At 48.0% G+C, this 18,718-nt stretch overlaps 1 protein-coding gene across 1 annotated transcript in view; it reads right to left on the bottom strand.

The window, feature by feature from the left end:
• Positions 1-688: 688 nt before the first annotated feature.
• CUL2 (cullin 2) overlaps positions 689-18,718 on the bottom strand; it is a 1,882,542-nt gene continuing 1,864,512 nt past the window's right edge. Inside the window, exon 22 of the mRNA XM_069648039.1 lies at positions 689-1,270. Within this exon, the coding sequence (XP_069504140.1) occupies positions 1,139-1,270 (132 nt within the window). The 3' untranslated portion in view covers positions 689-1,138. The remainder of the gene's footprint in view (positions 1,271-18,718) is intronic.

Below are 18,718 nucleotides of genomic sequence, written 5' to 3'. Positions count from 1 at the left end.
GTGATGTGTCTTTCCGGTGCTTGAAGTGGAGGATAGTGGGACTCAGTATAGGATTTCATTCCTTCCTCTTTTTCTTCTACTCCCTCAGTTCCTATCCAAGGACCAATGCTCCTTCTGTTCTACAGGTCCAATAAACAGCTCTTTTTCCTGGAGAGAGTTCCGGAAGAGGTTCTGGTTCACAGGAATGTAGGGGGAGCCGTCCTTATGGAGGGCGGTGAACAATTTCACAGCCCACTCCGAGAGATCCTTTGCATGATCCCTTAAATAGGTGCATGACGCAGTGAACATTTTTCAGAGAAGATGGTGATTCGAAATCTGTGTGCTGGGTGCGTGTAAAAAGGAACTGTTATGGGGTGCACCTGGCTCTATATGTACTGCCTGTGAATCACTTTCAGAGTCATAGGAGTGGATGACACCAAGTGGGGCGGGCATAGAGGCCCTGGTGACTGAATATTTTCTCAAGCACATATAGATAAAGAGGAATACATTTAAGATGAGAAATTTTTGTGGGGGGAAGCAATCGATTACAACTCACATTTCTCCACCCTGGTTAATCCATTGTTATAAGTACAAGGTATTGGGAACCCTTTTGTGAAAAAGGGCTTCACTGAATAGCTATAATAAATGTAAAGGAAGTGTACAATTAAGCAGCGCTAGTTGTGCGAGTAAATGAATACTTCAACCAACATTTAGTTTCTTTTTTTATTGACAAGCAGCAATATCATGTTTGCCATTTTTACATTTTAAAGTAGATACAATTATTAGGTTATCTGTCATATTACAATATTTAGTTTTTACTTTTAAATTCTTTAAGATACATTAAAAAAACACATGAACTGCAAACATGACGTGCCTGGGAGGGCAGGGAGGAAAAAGCATGGAACCCACCCACATTTCCACCTTCCAGCTACGCTTCACTCATTCTTTTAGTAAAGTCTTAAGAAATGTCATAATGGCATGAGCTTGAAATATCTATAGGCATTTTCATTGATGCTCATGACGTGGCACTGGTGATGTTGTAAACAGCAGAAAAACGGGTGACCAATTATGGAGGCACAGGCCTGCTCCTTCCCACAGGAACACACCAAACAGTGACAGTGATGATCTTCTCACATTCATACCCTGCAAGAGAGGAACATCATGCGACGTAGCTGTACTCATCCGATGAGGCTTGGCTTCGCTCAATGTATTGTTTGTCTATAAGAACTTCAATGCACTTCTTAATCATGCTGATGCTTGGGTTAAATCTAGCTCGTGACTGGCTAATAACCTATGGGTAAAAAAAGAAGAGCATTACTAAAACGCTGTCATTGACATAACCCGAGACACTAACAATTTCACAAAGACATTCAACACAGATCCTGCCTGATTTGCATTGCTGAATATAGCCCTCATTTGGAATTGCTCATCGGCAAACGTATTGCTTCACATTGGGACACAATTTTCAAGTCTACTAGAAAGAATCATCTAAAACACATAACTCCCTAAGCAGCATGCTTATTAGGATGGCTGACAAGTTTTAGCAAAGGAAGAGTGGCAGAAGGCACCCTATATTGACAATCAAAGTTTTGTTGCCAAGTTGATTTTACTAACAAAGGAAGTTAGTTGCAAACCAGTCAGTGTTTTATCAAAGGATTCTGACCTTGTTGTCAGACAAGTTAGATCAATAGGACTGCCAAAGCCTTAACCAATCACAAGGGTAACCTTTCATGTTATTAATATTTTAATAAACTAATTCATCTTGTTTGCCGACTTGATCTAGTTGGCTCAAGTGCAAGCCTAGGTTTATTTCAGTCAAATACCATCGACCACAAATCTCTTCATATACATGGGTGGATTTAAAAGGGCAAACCCAATTGAAAAATATAAAACAGAGATATAAGGTTCAGAGATATAAGGGCTCTTTTATTACAGAGAGAGACCATTATAAAGTGCATCTGTAAGGTGTGATACTCTTTTACAATGTTGCTCTTCTAAACATAGGGGCAGAAAGGTTTTTAGGACATGCAAAACCCTACATGCGCCGGAAAAAACAGAAGTACAAAAAGACTCGCCTACATTAAGTAGAACTCATTTTATTTAAAAGTGAATAATACAGAGCCTACATGCTTCTAAATAAAAGGGGCAAAAGAAGATCAGATGAATTCTCATCTATAGACGTGATTAAATTGCATCTACAAACGGACAGGTTTCATCTTACAATGTCTCAAACTTAGTGACGAGAACAAATTACTTACCTCTCGGTAATGTTCTTTCTGATGGATGTTCCTCCCACTGATTCCGCATCTATGATATCCCTATCCTGGTGCAGATGTTCTCTGGAAACATTTCTGCCACCAGGGGGTGCAGGGTGGCTCCGTCCAACACCGATACATGCCCGATAGGATGTCGAGGCGAGTATATATAGCGGCACAGCGACCCGCGACCTCAATTCCACCCTTTTTCCTTAGCACTCTGTATTTGAGGGACCCGAGAACCAATGTAGTAGCTTCCCGCAAAGAGGGGCAAGTATAAGGAATCTATGGGAGGAACATTTATCGGAAAGAACATTATCAAGAGGCAAGTCAATTGTTCTTCTAATGGATTGTTTTCAGGACGAAGAAAGAACACCACCTAAACCAGCAAACTCTGGAGGGTTTCCCTACCGAAACGGGCATCCTGACACGCAAGGAAATCCAAGCAGTAATGCTTAGCAAACATGTGAAATGATGTGAAAGTGGCCGCCCTGCAACAGTTCAGGACAGCGGTGGCAACCACTCCTCTGGTAGAATGAGTCCTGAGACCCTCGGGCACATCCTTCCCAGCCAGATCGTAGCATTCTGAAATACAGAGAATGATCCACCTGGACAGGGTCTGTTTGGTCACAGCCCTGCCAGCACAAGTACCAGCGTAACCACCAAATAGGTGTTCATCTTTCCTAGTCTCTGTTGTACGAGGGACATAGAACTTAATGGCCTGTACCGGGTCCAATCGATGGAAACGTTCCTCTGCCTTCGAAGGGTGAGGCAGAGGAAAGAACACATGAAGATGGATATTCTGAGAGAGATGGAAATCAGAGATCACCTTCGGCAGAAAGAGGGTCTCACTCTCATTCGTACCTTCTCTTTGGAAAAAACAAATAGGGAGGTAAAACAGACAACACCTGAAAATCACTCCCGCATCTCGCGGATGTGATGGCAACCAAGAAAATCACTAAGGGTGAGCACTCTACTAGAACATGAATGAAGGGGCTCATACAGAGTGCCCATAAGAAATGTCAAAACTAAATTCAAATACCACGCCTGAACCACAAATTGGTGGGGAGCAAACTGGTTACACAAACCCAGCAAGAACTGCCTAACAGTGGGGATTATGAAAAAACAAGCCTTGTTCCGGGGACCTCTTGAACACAGAAATAGCAGCGAGGTAACCCTTCACCAGTGCCAATCTGCAGGCCCGCTTGGGCCAAGGAAAGCAGAAAATCCAACACAAGGGGCAGAGGACAGGATAAAGGACCCAGGTCCCTCTCCTGGCAACAAACAAACATGCACACCACCTGCAGGCATAAATGGATTTCATAGCGGGCCTCTGAGCTGAAAGGAGAACATCGAGGATATCGTCTGGCGAGTCCCACTCCTTGTATCTCAGCTTCTCAGTGGCCTAGCATGGTTCAGGTGGAGGACCCATCCCTCTAAGTGGGAGAGCATGTCTACTATCCTCAGGAGATACCAGGGAGAGCAGATGGACATGTCCAGCCACTCCGCGTACCACGGTCTCCAGGACCAATCAAAAGCTATCAGGATCATCATGGATCCGAACAGGCGCAACCTTCTGAGAAGCAGCAGAATGACGTGGATCAGCAAGAATGCATAAAGGAGGTTGAAATTCCACTCGACCCTCTGAGTGTCCCAGAGCTCCATGATGAGGACATATCCTGGAGCAGAACAACACACATCCTGTTGGCACTGGAAGCAGAGAGGTCCACCTCAGGAGTTTCTCAAAGGGAGAAGATCTCCACAACAACCTCCTGACGGAGCTCCCAATCGTGGGAGGCGGAAGTCTGCTCAAGGCATCCGCAGTGACATTATCTCATTGTTAGGGAGAATTCTCATTCTATGGCTAATTTCCCTTACCTAGTGAGTCCCTCAGCAGCTTTGCTGGATTTCTGAAGTTTATTTTTTTCACTGGGTTAGAGTGTGAGCTTTTCCCCCACTCTTACCCGTGTTTTGCCATGTGTATTTCATTTGTTTTTGTGATTGTGGACTCTGGAGTACACCACTTCAGTAGCCCCACTCTTTTGTGTGTTACACAGCACCTTCCAGTGCAGTGACACGGGGTTGTCTTTTAGACTTCCCACCAACTCAATTTCTGGGGCTAACTACTGTCCCCCAGGAAAGGGTAAAGTTGCCATTAACTTTACATAGTCGTTTAACCACAGATCCAGTACACCCCATCTTACATGGAGTATTGGAAAGAGTTAATTCTTAGCCCTTTTTATCTGTACCCCTTGGAGCCTTGTTTTGCTCCCTTAACATTAAGACTTGGCTGGTGGCAGTGGTACCTACCCTAATTTTCCTACCGCGATTATATTACATAACGTAGTAGTGTTTTAGGCTATTTTAGTAGCCTCGAACTTTAAACCCGCTGGCCCAAATATTTTTTATTTCAGCTCCGGTTGGGTTTAATCGCCATTTCTTTTTGTTAACATCCTTCTTTGGTCTTTCTTTGCGCGGCAAACCAGGTTTGCCTCCTTTGTTCGCCGACCTTTGGTAGGCTTCTGACCAGAAGCCCTCCTTTGGCGTCTGGGTGTCCAGGTGGGCTGAATGTGAGGGAGGGGTGTAGTCACCCCCTTTACAGTGTCTCGTTGGAGACACAAGTCGAACTTGGTATTGATTGGCTGAGGTGGTTGCCCGGGCTGGACAACCCCCCCTGCTGAGTGATTGACAGCCAAGCTGAGTGAATGGGGGATTTTGGCATAAAAGGCAGGACTCTAGGGCTAGAAGTCAGAGTCGCCACTGGAACTGCAAGGAACCGAAGAGAAGCAGAGAAAAAGATGGCTGCTGCAACCCTGAGTCCTGGTGAAGCCCTGCTACAATCCTGAACTAACTACCCCTTCAACGACCAGAGAAGATCCAGTCCGGAGTCCTCTTCCCTTGAGCCTGGTGGGATCAACCAGCTCATCTTTCCTTCAGTCAGAGAATCCTCTCCTGGGTCAAAATCACTGCTGTGCTGTAGTGGTCCGGATAGCCATCAGAAGAGCCCTCTCCTGATTTAAAGGAGCGCACCTTTGTTTTCAACGTTGTCTTTTTCGCTGCTGCTGGCCTCATCCCTGGGTAGTGCAGATCGCTCCAGACGTCGTCCTTCTTGTCCCCACGACTGAAGCTGCAGGAACCGTGAGTCTGCAGAAACTACCAGGAACAACTGCCATGGCACCAGCTTTTCTCCAACGGAACAAGGTACTGTGCACACTTGGTCATTCTCTCCGTCTGACCAGCCGGAATTGGGGTGAACCCTTTTCCTACACGAAGATTTGTTCTTTCTTCCCTCCTTCTTATAACTTTTCCTTCCATTTGACAATCTTTACGATCTCTTGACATCTCGAATCTCGAACTGTTCAACGTGTGATCCTCGGCAACTGAGCATCTGCTCCACTGAGACTGGCGCAGGCCTATTGACTTTAATCTGTATCTTTGAATAGGTCCTCGAGTCTCCTTGCCTTGAAAAAGTATTGCCTATGATTTTTATTCACTCTTCCCTTGTTTGAAATTCTAAAGTACAAAGTGTTTTTTTAATTTCGTGAGCATTTCTATTCGCGGGTACGTGTTAGTATCGCAACACCGGTCTGTCAAATCCTAATGTACTTACCTTGAATTTGCTGGAACAAGAGGAATTGGTTGTGTGTAGTGTATTTTACGTGTGGTTTCGAATTTATAGAAGTGAAGCGTTTTCTGATGGTTTAAAATAAATGTACTTTTTTACCTGAAACCTTGAGTCAGTGTTTGCTTGAATCACAGTAATTGTGGTCCTTAGTGTAATCTCTACTACTGCTCATTTACTCTTGAGATAAGTCTGGCTGCTCCACTACTGCTACCACTTTAACAGTGTAGTACAGGCTTGTACCAAAGGGGAACGTGTATTACCACTTGTAGTCTTAATTGTGTGTAGTGGTCCCTAAGGGCACTGCACAGGATTCTGCCTAACACTCATCCGGCCAGATGAGCCGCCGTCCGACACACTGTTTTCCAGAGCTCAGAACCAGTCACATTGCTTCTCTACAGAGGCAAGGACTCCACATCACCTTGTTTGATGATGTAGTGCATGACCACTGTGTTGTACGTCAGGCTCTGCGGTCTTGCATTTCACAGAAGGGAGGAAGGTGACCAGGGCCATCCTAATTGCCCTCAACTCCAGCAAGTTGATATGTTCCCAAGACTCAGCGGGAGACCACAGTCTGCTTACCGTTGGGTCTGACAGGTGAGCGCCCCAGCCAGTCAGCGATGCGTCCGTGCCACCAGACTCTGGGGCTAAGGTTGGTGAAACAACGTGCCTCTCAGTGAGTTGTCTTGCACGGCCCACCACACGAGGTCCTAAGCCACCTGGTTTCGAGACTTAAAGGAGGTCTGATGTGTGGCCTTGGAACTGCAACCATTGGAAACTGAGAATCCGCTGGAGCAATCTCATGAGCAGCCTCACTTCTGGCACCACAACAACGCAGGAGGCTATGGCCCAGAGGTCGCAGGAAAGCGGAGGCCCAGACTTGTTCCTGTGATTGAAGGACATTGACCATCCGAAAGAGGTTAGTCACTCGGTCCTCGGGTGGCAAAGCCCTCCCCAGGCGAGTGTCCAAGACTGCCCTGATGAATCAGAGAGATTGGGTTGGCGAAACCAGAGACTTTTTGAAGTTCAGGGAAAAGCCCAGGCTGTCCCAAAGAGTACAGGTGCAGAGCAAGTGCTCCAACATGAACTCTGATGAGCAAGCTCGGATGAGCCAGTCGTCCAGGTTGGAAAGATATGAATGCCTTTGCTCCTGAGTTGAGCCGCTACCACTGCCAGCAGCTTGGTGAAATCCCTGGAAATAGAAGACAGAACAGCAGGACATTGAACTGGTAATGGTGTTGTTCCATTACGAAACCCAGGAACTTCCTGTGCTTCGGATGAATCAGCACATGGAAGCAATCACCAGGAAGGTCCAGGTAAACCAACCAGGCCTGCAGATCGAGGGCTTGCAGATTCTGGGCTAGAGTAACCATCTTGAACTTGTCCTTGCGTAGGAAGAAGTTCAGCAGCCGCAGATTCAGAATGGGGCTCAAGCCTCCATCCTTCTTCAGCACCAGAAAATAGGTTGAGTACCACCACCTTCCACGTTCTGAACAAAGCAACAAACTTGATTGCGCATTTTACAAGAAGCTGACAGACTTCCTCCAGGACGATGGGGTCCTGGAACAAGGTGGTAGCTGGAGGAGCGTGGTCAGGGGGGGTCCTGCAGAAATAGGTGACCTGTAAAGCCTAAGCATCGGACGTGGCCTTAGACCATTATGTGCTGAACAAGGAATCCCCCTCCCCCCCATCAGAGACGCATGGAAAATCAAAATCACGTCACTGATGCTTGGCACCCTGGGCGGCAGCGGGGACAGTGGCCATAGCAATGCCATCCCCCTGGGCACCTCTTCCCCAACCTCTTGGGAAGCATCTTGCGGTTCCCAGGGCGGATTGACCACAGTTTCTCAGGGCAAAGGTGGTTAAGGGGCGAAATCCCCTGCACCGAGACCACGGTTGTGTGGAGGGCAGTTGCATGGCAAACCCCAAGGAATTAGCTGTCACCTTTGATGACTGACCCTTTTGTAGGGCGTTGTCAGCCATTGCTCCAAAAAGGTTTCGCCGATCTGGCTTGGACGTCGGCTGCAAATCCTCATTTCCTAAGCCAGGAGTGGCGTCTGACCACTGTGCCGGTGGCCATGGCCCTACCCGCACAGTCTGCTGTGTCCACCCTGATTGCAGCATATGGCGTGTCACCACCTTGCCATCAGTGACTAGAGAATGGCAACCGTCCCTCATCTCTCTGTCCAGGATATGCTCTGCCCCGTTGGCCATCAAGTCCAGATGCCAAAGGAAAACATTGCCATGGCGCAAGAGGCATTCACAGCCAGCAGTGCCACACTGCCTGCACGAAATCCTTCTTGCACCATGTGTCATACCTCTTACTCTCCCTGTCCAGTGGAAGGGACCTGAAGGTAGATGTCTTCAGGCTAAACGAAGCGGCCTGGATCACTAAGCTCTCAGGTGAAGCATGGGGGGAGAGAAAGGTTCTGACTGAGCTGGGCGGTGTTTCTTTTCCAAGTCTCTGTTCACAGCTGTAACAGAGGCAGGCTTTTTCCACACATCCAGTATGGGTGCTTCTACAGCCACATTGAAAGGCAGGAGCGTCTCTTTCTTGGGCACCTTGTCCAAAATATCACACAGTTCATATTGCACCTCAAACATGGATGGGGCAGACCATCCTAGAGTGCTGGCCACTTGAGCCATCAAGCAAAGGAACGCAGCTTGGGGCTTTCCTGTGTGGGAGCTGGCAATAAATCTACCTCTGGGAAGGTTTCGAGGCTGCTGGCTCCTTGCATATCCTCAGCCAGTGCCAGCACATCATCACTGTCCATGTAAAATTCCTCTGGGAAATCCCTAATTTTCTAGAACCCAGAGTTTCCAGCCCAAAAGGGACCTGGTCACCCTCGTCGTCAGATGTCGGAAATCATTGACATATTAGCACCCATAGGTAGTGGGGCGTATTCCTGCAGAGCTGTGGTGTCCATGCCACCAACGATGGAGAAGAGTCTGCGGTGCCTGAAGGTTGAGGCCTGTCCGCGCTGAGTTGCCTCTGCTTCTTGTTGGTCCAGGCCTGAGCATTTAGGCATGCGGCAGTGGCCCCCTGTTACGCTCACCTGGTCTATGTGGAGGCGTTGGGGCACGGTTGCAGCCCTCCCAGGAGTAAGATCAACCCCGTCAAGTCTCTCCCTCTGCAGAAAAGCTGTGAGCGGCGGAAATTGCTGACACTGCTCTTGCGTGGATATGAGAGAACGTGAGTGCGCTGATCTGTGACTATTGTACCTCTCAAACCCATCTACCCAAGATGTGATTTCTGTTGGCATGTACTGGCCCATAAGGCTCACCTGTTAATTATTGATAAGCTCTCCGTCCTGCTACATCTGGCAGGGGCGCTTGTTGATGGGATCTAGTTCCTTCACTGATCCAGGTAAGTAATAGTCCAGTTCAGCTGTGACTTTGCTTCTCCTGGGTGGTAGTAAGTGTCTCTCAATGTGACTTGTCCCTTTCCCTTTCTTTTTTCCCTTTGCCTCTTCTGGTTTTATGTCTTTGGATTATTGCTCTCAATATTGATGTTAATCCTGAATAATGTTTCTATTCTGTTTTCCTCCCAATAGGTGGAAATGCGGCCCAAAAGCAGCTCTGGGGGCGCAGAACGCAGCTGGGTGGAAGATGAGTGAAATCGCTATGTCCGACAGCAGGTAAGTGATGGTTTAAGGAAAAGCGTGAGGTTCGGTGGTAGCGTGACCTTAAACTGAATGTCTTTTAAGTGTCTAACCTTGCTTTTCTTTTTTACTTGCAGATGCTGCTGTCGCGGACGGAGTGCGGTGTGCTGCGGTGCCAAGATGAAGATTTCAGCGTGCCGGAAGACTTGAAGAAGAATGCCAGGATCAACCAAGACGCGCACAGGTGACAGCAGATTCCCCAGATGGTAAGTATGATGGCAGGAAGCAGGATTTCCAAGTTAAGTCTAATCCCAGGCGGCGGTGAGCACTACGCTGCATGGAAGTGCAGAATAACGCAAAGCGTCTGCCTCACACCCAAGAGTACATATGGGGCTGCTTTAGTGAATGGAAGTTCCCATGTTAAATGCACTTTGCACCCAAAATTAGGTGCTATGTCCATAATAAAAGCATTCTTGTCCCAAGTAAATGTTCTTACTCACGGTATTCATGAGCCTGGCGCCAAAGGACTGTGTGCATCCGGGCCCCCAGTGTATGTGGCCCTTTAATGTTTGCGCTCTTGGCCCGGTGACCATGACACCCCCTGAGGGTACCCTGCTGGTTTCAACAGAAGCGGTGGAACCCTGGGGGCCGTCGCCTATGCCATAGGCACCGAGGCCCGAGTCATTGGCGCCTTGCCACACAGGTCTAACATCTTCAGGCGGAAACTCACACTCCTCTGGCGTTAAGGATTGGGTACCTCCATTGGTTGCTCAGACTATTCTATAGAGCGGTGGCTCTTCTTCTTTGAAGAGGAAGAGAAATGTCAGATGAGAGGTCCCACTTGGAGAGTGGGACTTCATCCAATCCTCCTCCTTCCTCGTCTTTTCCTTCTCCTTCTCCTTGCTTGGAGTCACCCGTCCTTCGAAGCACTGATTCGCGCCATGTGATGTCGACTGAGATTGCAGAGCCTAACCCTTCACCTTGTGGATGAAGGTGAATATCTTCACCACCCTTTCCGGGAGGTCCTACGGGTGCATGGACTGGCATGACCCGCAGTCCCTGGTGTCGTGGTCCTTGCAAAAGCAGTATAAACAGATCTTGTGAGGATCCCAGACAGACCGCTATCGCACACAATGCACACACGGCTTGAATCCTGAGGCTTTTGAAGGATTAGGCATGGTGTTGGAGAAAGAAATGTAAGCTCGACATGCGTGTTCCTGGTGAGCTAACTGAGTGTGCAGAAAAAAGGAACTGAGGTCACGGGACGCAGCGCCACTATATTTACTGGCTGGCCCCGACATATCCAGGGCGGGACACAGAGGCATTGGACGTAGCCAATGCAGAGCCATGCGCGGCCTCCTAGCGGCGGAAACGTTTCTGGAGAACAGTTGTGCTGGGATAGGGATATCATAGATGAGGAATCCGTGGGAGGAAATAGTCCATTAGTAATTGTCGTACATTATAGCTCAACACCTCCAGTAGATATCTGTAAATATTGGATTTAAAAAGGTTATATAGTCCTTAACAGTCTGCATGCCATTAACCACTGACTTTTTCCTGAGTATATATTAGTAAATTAGGTCCTTTGAAAGCTTTGTGTGTGTGTCATGATCTCTGCTTCCAAAAGATCAGGACTTGCCCGACTCCCTTGGAAGCAGACCCATAACCCCGGTTCCGAGTGCCAGCCAGTCCCAATTGGGACCTTTTGGACCCTGTCCTGGCGCCAGTGGCACCAGGCTCATAAAGATGCCCAGTCCCAGCGCTGGAAGCCCCGGGCTCATAATGCTTGGGTGGACTTACCTGCAGCAGACCATGCTGCTTACTTACCTGCCAGTTGAACCCCTGATCCTCTTCTGTTTGGGACTACTTTTCCTGTTGGGTGGGGCAGGAGCCACTCCCTAGGTTCAGAACACTGGAACTCTTCTGGAAAGCAGGAACTCTTTTCTTACCTAGGCGTGGTTGTGGAAGGAGACACCTAAGCACTACAGGAGGCTATTTAAACCACACCCGATGGATGAATCTTGCTTTGCGTTATTCTGCATTCTCTGCAGCAGAACGCTCATCGTGTCTTCTGCTTCTGATCCTGGGCCTAAGGGAACAAAGGCTTACCATCCTGGAATCCAGTCTTCAGCAGCACCTGTAAAGACAAAGAAAGAACAGGTTAGCACTACGGTCTTCAGTGGCAGCGCATCTCTGGTCCATCGGCTGTCACCAACGCCTCGCGCTGCATTCCGGCATCTGAAAGACAAAAGCTTACCAGCTCTTCGCACGCTCCGGAGGCCTTCGGCGCTGCATCCCGCATCCGAAAGACAAAAGAAGGTGCGTTTAAAGACATTGGGCAACTTTATTACTCACGTGCCATTACTCCTTCCCACGCCGAATCCAGTGGGTATTCCAGCACCCTTCAGCTTCTCTAAAGCTCCGAACTTGTACCTGCAAGATAAAAGGGACAGTTAGTGCGCATCGTGAAGCAGGCTACAAGCGCTTACTTACGTGCTTCCAGGCGCTTCTATTCCTCACGCGGGTTCGATCCTCAACTCTCATCAGCCCGCCATCCGCCATCGCCGGAACCCTGCAAAACAAGAGATATCATTACAAAAGACTTTTAAGACATTTGAAGTGCCCAGAACTTACCGTTCGTGCAGTTAACGACGGACAGCAGTCCTCTGAGGTCAAGAGGCCTGCACCCTTATCCAGTGAAGAAACTGGTTACGGCACCCTGCCCCGAGGCAGATGGAGAGCTCGGCGTACACTTACCTAAGGTGAGGGTGTTAACCTTTGGGGTTCTACAGGAGAAGAGAAAGGGAAGAGGAGAGAGGCACCCAATAACCCCAGTTCATTAATCCCATATTTTCTATCTGCAGACATCTTACTCTTCGAGTCAGACATACAGTGCACAGAGGTCCAGCCCAAAGAGCCAACCGTGTGTTACACATCACCTTTGAAGATACGGCATTCACCCAGTCAAGACCGGCGCCTCTGCGGGAATCAGGTGAGCGTTACAGAACGCAAAGCCTATCGCAAAACTCCCACCCAGGCGCTATGGAAACCTCGGATACCGACCAGCTAGCCCAGTTACTTGGGGAACTAAGAGCAGAAGTGCATTCAGCCCGTCAGGAAACGAATGCTCTAAGAAGGGAACTGATTATTTCCAAGGAGCGAACAGACGATCTCGCTAGACAATTGCTACAGTCACAAGCCGGACAAACTCCGTTACCCGCATCAGGGGCAAATCTTCCTTCAACATCCTCTACGAACCCAGTGCAGATCAACCTACCTGGGAATGTACCTCTGGCTCCGCCCGAACGATTTTCTGGTGACCCAGAGAGGTTTGCAGTATTTATTAATCAGTGCCGGTTGCACTTCTTATGCCGGCCAGCAGCCTTTCCAACTGATCAAGCTAAGGTAGCTTTCGTGCTTTCGTACCTTAGTGGCAATGCGGCAGACTGGTCGATCCCTCTAGTTAATCAAGATGATCCGGTTCTCCATGATTTTCAAGCTTTTCAGCTCAGTATGGAAAAACTGTTTGCAAGACATTTACAGGGGCAGGGATTGGACAATGAGCTCCTTTCATTGCGACAGGGTAATCAAGACCTTTTGGCTTATATTGCGTCTTTCAACAGACTGATAGTGGAAACTCGATGGCCTGAGGACAAAAGGATTACGCTGTTTTATAGAGGTCTACGTGGAGAGCTCAAAGATGTGTTAGCCCAAGTAGTGAATCCCCCGCAAGACTGTTCGGACTATATTGACTTAGTCGTTCAAATTGACCACAGACTGCAGAACAGGAAGGCCGATCGTTCCAAGTTTGATGCTCGAGTATTTTCCAAACCACCAACTCCTACCAAAGGAGTAGACTCCGGGGAACCCATGCAAATAGGGGGCCTGAAAGGACCACTAACACAAAAGGAGCGGGAAAGGAGAAAACAGCTGCAATTATGCCTCTATTGCGGAAACTCGGGGCACTTTCTTCGAGACTGTCCGGTGAAACCAGCCAAGAAGGCAGTAGGAGCTGCAGTTACCAGGGTCACAAACTCTGAGCAGGGAAACGACCTCGCCCGACAAGAATAGAGGTCCTCTTGCCGAGCGTTAAAACCAGTTCTGTGACCTCGCATTTCGTGATACCTATGGTCCTCATTAGCCCTGAACATCCGGATCGATTACATGCGATTGAAGCTTACGTCGACAGCGGTGCCATCGGCAATTATGTGGATCATGAAATGGTTTTGAGGATGAATCTGACTCTTTGTCCAAAGGCTGTAAAGGACGTCATTACTACGGTGGATGGTACGGAGATAGCCTCCGGACCAGTAACGCATACCACCCAAGAAGTGACGCTAGTAAGTCAAGATGGACACCATGAGAAGATCGTGTTCGATGTGATCAAGGCCCCTCAGTTCCAGATTATTCTAGGAATTCCTTGGTTAGAGAAGCACAATCCTCAGATCGATTGGCGAGCAAGAACGGTTCAGTTTCCAGAATGTGTCTCTACTTGTCACCCTCGACCTGGTGTTGCACTGGCAGCAATTTCCTCGGAGGCTCCTCAGTTACCTCCTGAATACCTAGAATTCCAAGATGTTTTCCGGAAGGATCAGGCTAACTCTCTACCTCCTCATAGGTCTTATGACTGCCAGATAGACCTGATACCTGGATCTACTCCTCCTTGTAGTAGAATTTATGCCCTCACCGAGCCGGAGAATCTTCACCTCCGACAATACCTGGATCAATACCTAGCGAATGGGTTTATTCGTCCTTCCAAGTCCCCTGCTTCCTCAGCTTTGTTCTTCGTTCCAAAAAAAGAAGGGGACCTTAGAACTTGTATAGATTATCGCGCCCTGAACCAGATCACCGTTAAGAATAGATATTCGTTACCTTTGATCCCTGAACTCCTGGACCAAGTCAGAAAAGCATGCATATATACAAAGCTGGATCTTAGAGGAGCCTACCACTTGGTACGAGTAAAAGAGGGCGATGAATGGAAGACGGCCTTCCGCACCAAGTATGGGCTATTTGAATATCAGGTCATGCCCTTCGGACTTTGCAATGCCCCGGCCGCCTTTCAATATTTTATGAACGATGTCCTCAGAGAGCTCATAGATGTGTGTGTTGTTGTTTACATTGACAACATCCTCGTTTATTCTTCATCGGAAACTGAACATCGGAAACAAGTGAAAATGGTCCTCGAGAGATTGCGTCAACACAAACTTTTCGCTAAGTTGGAAAAATGTGTTTTCAACGTGACTGAAGTTGAATTCTTGGGATTCATATTATCACCTAGCGGAGTGCGTATGGATTCAAAGAAGGTCGATGCAATTCTCAAATGGCCATCGCCATCCTCCGTAAAAGGTGTTCAAAGCATGTTAGGCTTCGCTAACTTTTACCGCAGGTTTATCCCCGAATTCTCTCGAATAGTCCAGCCCATCACCGCCTTGTTAAAGAAAAACAAACGTTTTGAATGGTCTACCGAGGCGGAACAAGCTTTCCAGAATTTGAAGACTAGATTTATCTCTGCACCGATCTTAAAACATCCTCGCCCAGAACTCCCCTACATCGTTGAAACTGATGCTTCGAGCCTTGCCATGGGGGCAGTTCTATCACAAAAGGACCCAGTAACCAATCAGTTGCATCCCGTGGCATTTTGGTCCCGCAAATTCTCGCCTCCTGAAATCAATTACACTATTACTGATAAGGAACTTCTAGCTATCAAGTCCGCCTTTAAGGCTTGGCAGCATTATCTTCTGGGGGCCCGACACACCATTACTGTGATTACAGATCACCGAAACCTGCAATATTTGAAAACCGCAAAAGCTCAATCCTCTAGGCAACTCCGTTGGGCACTATTCTTTGCCGAGTTTGACTTCATAATTACCTATCGACCTGGTACAAAAAATGGTAAAGCTGATGCCCTTTCTCGGATGGGAGTGGAAGAACATTTGATCAATCCTAAACCTGTACCTATCATTCCTGAACAAAGAATTCTAGGTGTAATCGCCACACAATCCATAGAGGAAGTTAAGGATAAAGCCAGGCTACTGGTAACTCCAGCAGACATACAGAATTGGCATCTGCAGGGAAAGGACTTTACAGTGAAGAACAACCTATTATATTTGCAAGAACGGTTATACCTGCCCAGCACAGATTTACAGAAAAAGGTAATCTCTTGTTATCACGATTCTTTAATGGAAGGACATCCCGGTATGACCAAGACCTCGGAAAAGATCAAGCGCTACTTCTGGTGGCCGTCTTGGAAAAAAGATATCAGAGACTTTATAATGTCCTGTGGAGTATGCGCCCAAAACAAGAGTCAAAAGGAAAAACCAGCCGGCCTCTTACGCCCTATTGACATCCCGCCTCGCCCTTGGCATACGCTTTCTATGGACTTCATCACCGATCTACCTCCATGCTCCTGATACAATACGATCCTAGTAATCGTGGACCTATTCTCCAAGATGGCGCATTTCATTCCACTCAAAGGCTTACCAACAGCAGCAACTCTGGCCCGAGAATTTCTCAAAAACATTGTCCGACTGCACGGTTTTCCTTCAGTTCTAATTTCGGATCGAGGTAGTCAATTTATTTCTCATTTTTGGCGAAGTTGCTGTCGGTCGGCTCAAATTGATGTGAGACTTTCGACCAGCCACCACCCTCAAACCGACGGACAAACCGAGAGGACCAATCAAACTCTGGAACAGTATTTGCGCTGCATGCTACAACAAACTGAAAAAACTTGGAAAGATATCCTTTGGATAGCTGAATATGCCTACAATAACTCTGTCCACTCGGGAACTGGGAAGACCCCGTTTTTTCTTTTATACGGTAGTCACCCTCGAACCTCGGAGTTGGATCCACTCCAAGATCTTGGAACACCAGCAGTAGACCACCTGCATTCTACAATCACCCAAGCCTTTAAGGAAGCCGTTTCTCACCTTCAAAGGGCTAAAGAACAATACAAGAAAGGAGCAGACCAACATCGGAAGGAAGCCCCCCAATATCAAGTAGGAGATCAAGTCTGGTTATCCACCAAATATCTACCTCTAAAAGGACCACGCACATTCAACCCAAGATACCTTGGTCCCTATTTCATCACTACCATAGTAAATCCAGAAGCGGTCAAGTTGGACTTGCCCCCTCACATGAAGATACATCCGGTCTTCCACGTCTCTCTATTAAAACCCGTGCAACCTCAAACCCGACTAACTACATCTCCAAAACCTATTCTAGTTGATGGAGAACTCGAGTTTGAAGTCAAAAGCATCCTGGATTCCAAGATCTCCAAATCTAAACTATTTTACCTGATTGACTGGAAAGGCTACGGTCCCCAAGAAAGATTCTGGGAACCTGCAGAATATGTCCACGCGCCTCGTCTAATCAAAAGATTTCATCGAACATTTCCTAACAAGCCCAAACCCCCGGAGAAGCCCGGTTTGGGAGGGGCCTTGAGGGGGGGTGCTGTCATGATCTCTGCTTCCAAAAGATCAGGACTTGCCCGACTCCCTTGGAAGCAGACCCATAACCCCGGCTCCGAGTGCCAGCCAGTCCCAATTGGGACCTTTTGGACCCTGTCCTGGCACCAGTGGCACCAGGCTCATAAAGATGCCCAGTCCCAGCGCTGGAAGCGCCGGGCTCATAATGCTTGGGTGGACTTACCTGCAGCAGACCATGCTGCTTACTTACCTGCCAGTTGAACCCCTGATCCTCTTCTGTTTGGGACTACTTTTCCTGTTGGGTGGGGCAGGAGCCACTCACTAGGTTCAGAACACTGGAACTCTTCTGGAAAGCAGGAACTCTTTTCTTACCTAGGCGTGGCTGTGGAAGGAGACACCTAAGCACTACAGGAGGCTATTTAAACCACACCCGATGGATGAATCTTGCTTTGCGTTATTCTGCATTCTCTGCAGCAGAACGCTCATCGTGTCTTCTGCTTCTGATCCTGGGCCTAAGGGAACAAAGGCTTACCATCCTGGAATCCAGTCTTCAGCAGCACCTGTAAAGACAAAGAAAGAACAGGTTAGCACTACGGTCTTCAGTGACAGCGCATCTCTTACCTGGTCCATCGGCTGTCACCAACGCCTCGCGCTGCATTCCGGCATCTGAAAGACAAAAGCTTACCAGCTCTTCGCACGCTCCGGAGGCCTTCGGCGCTGCATCCCGCATCTGAAAGACAAAAGAAGGTGCGTTTAAAGACATTGGGCAACTTTATTACTCACGTGCCATTACTCCTTCCCACGCCGAATCCAGTGGGTATTCCAGCACCCTTCAGCTTCTCTAAAGCTCCGAACTTGTACCTGCAAGATAAAAGGGACAGTTGGTGCGCATCGTGAAGCAGGCTACAAGCGCTTACTTACGTGCTTCCAGGCGCTTCTATTCCTCACGCGGGTTCGATCCTCAACTCTCATCAGCCCGCCATCCGCCATCGCCGGAACCCTGCAAAACAAGAGATATCATTACAAAAGACTTTTAAGACATTTGAAGTGCCCAGAACTTACCGTTCGTGCAGTTAACGACGGACAGCAGTCCTCTGAGGTCAAGAGGCCTGCACCCTTATCCAGTGAAGAAACTGGTTACGGCACCCTGCCCCGAGGCAGATGGAGAGCTCGGCGTTCACTTACCTAAGGTGAGGGTGTTAACCTTTGGGGTTCTACAGGAGAAGAGAAAGGGAAGAGGAGAGAGGCACCCAATAACCCCAGTTCATTAATCCCATATTTTCTATCTGCAGACATCTTACTCTTCGAGTCAGACATACAGTGCACAGAGGTCCAGCCGAAAGAGCCAACCGTGTGTTACACATCACCTTTGAAGATACGGCATTCACCCAGTCAAGACCGGCGCCTCTGCAGGAATCAGGTGAGCGTTACAGTGTGGTGAGGGATTGTCTGTGGGGACTAAAACCAAGTGGGCATCTGCATAATTGTTAGGTTTTCTTTCATGTAGTTTAACCACATACCTCTCACCCTGTAACGGAAATTCGCAACAATGGCCTTATTAAGGCTAGAATGTTGTTTTGCAAAAGGCTGACAAAAGTAAGGGGGTGAAAGCACCATGATCTTCAACAAAGGAGAGCGCCAACTCATCATGGGTAGATTGCGTAAGTGCCGATTTTGGGAACCGAAAGACTTCCCTATAAAAAAAGGACTTCATCCAACTTGCTCTACATAAAACAGCCTCCATATGCCTTGCATTATATATACAGAGCCTAGATGCAATGGGCAGCCTTACCCATGCTTGCTGAAAAACTACAGATTACAACAAATGATTGTCAT

The sequence above is a fragment of the Ambystoma mexicanum genome, chromosome 2q (genome assembly GCF_040938575.1).
Source record: "Ambystoma mexicanum isolate Mex_15411 chromosome 2q, UKY_AmexF1_1, whole genome shotgun sequence".
Classification (NCBI taxonomy): Eukaryota; Metazoa; Chordata; class Amphibia; order Caudata; family Ambystomatidae; genus Ambystoma; species Ambystoma mexicanum.
Note: the sequence above shows the minus strand (reverse complement) of the source record. Positions and strands in the feature narration are given on the sequence as shown.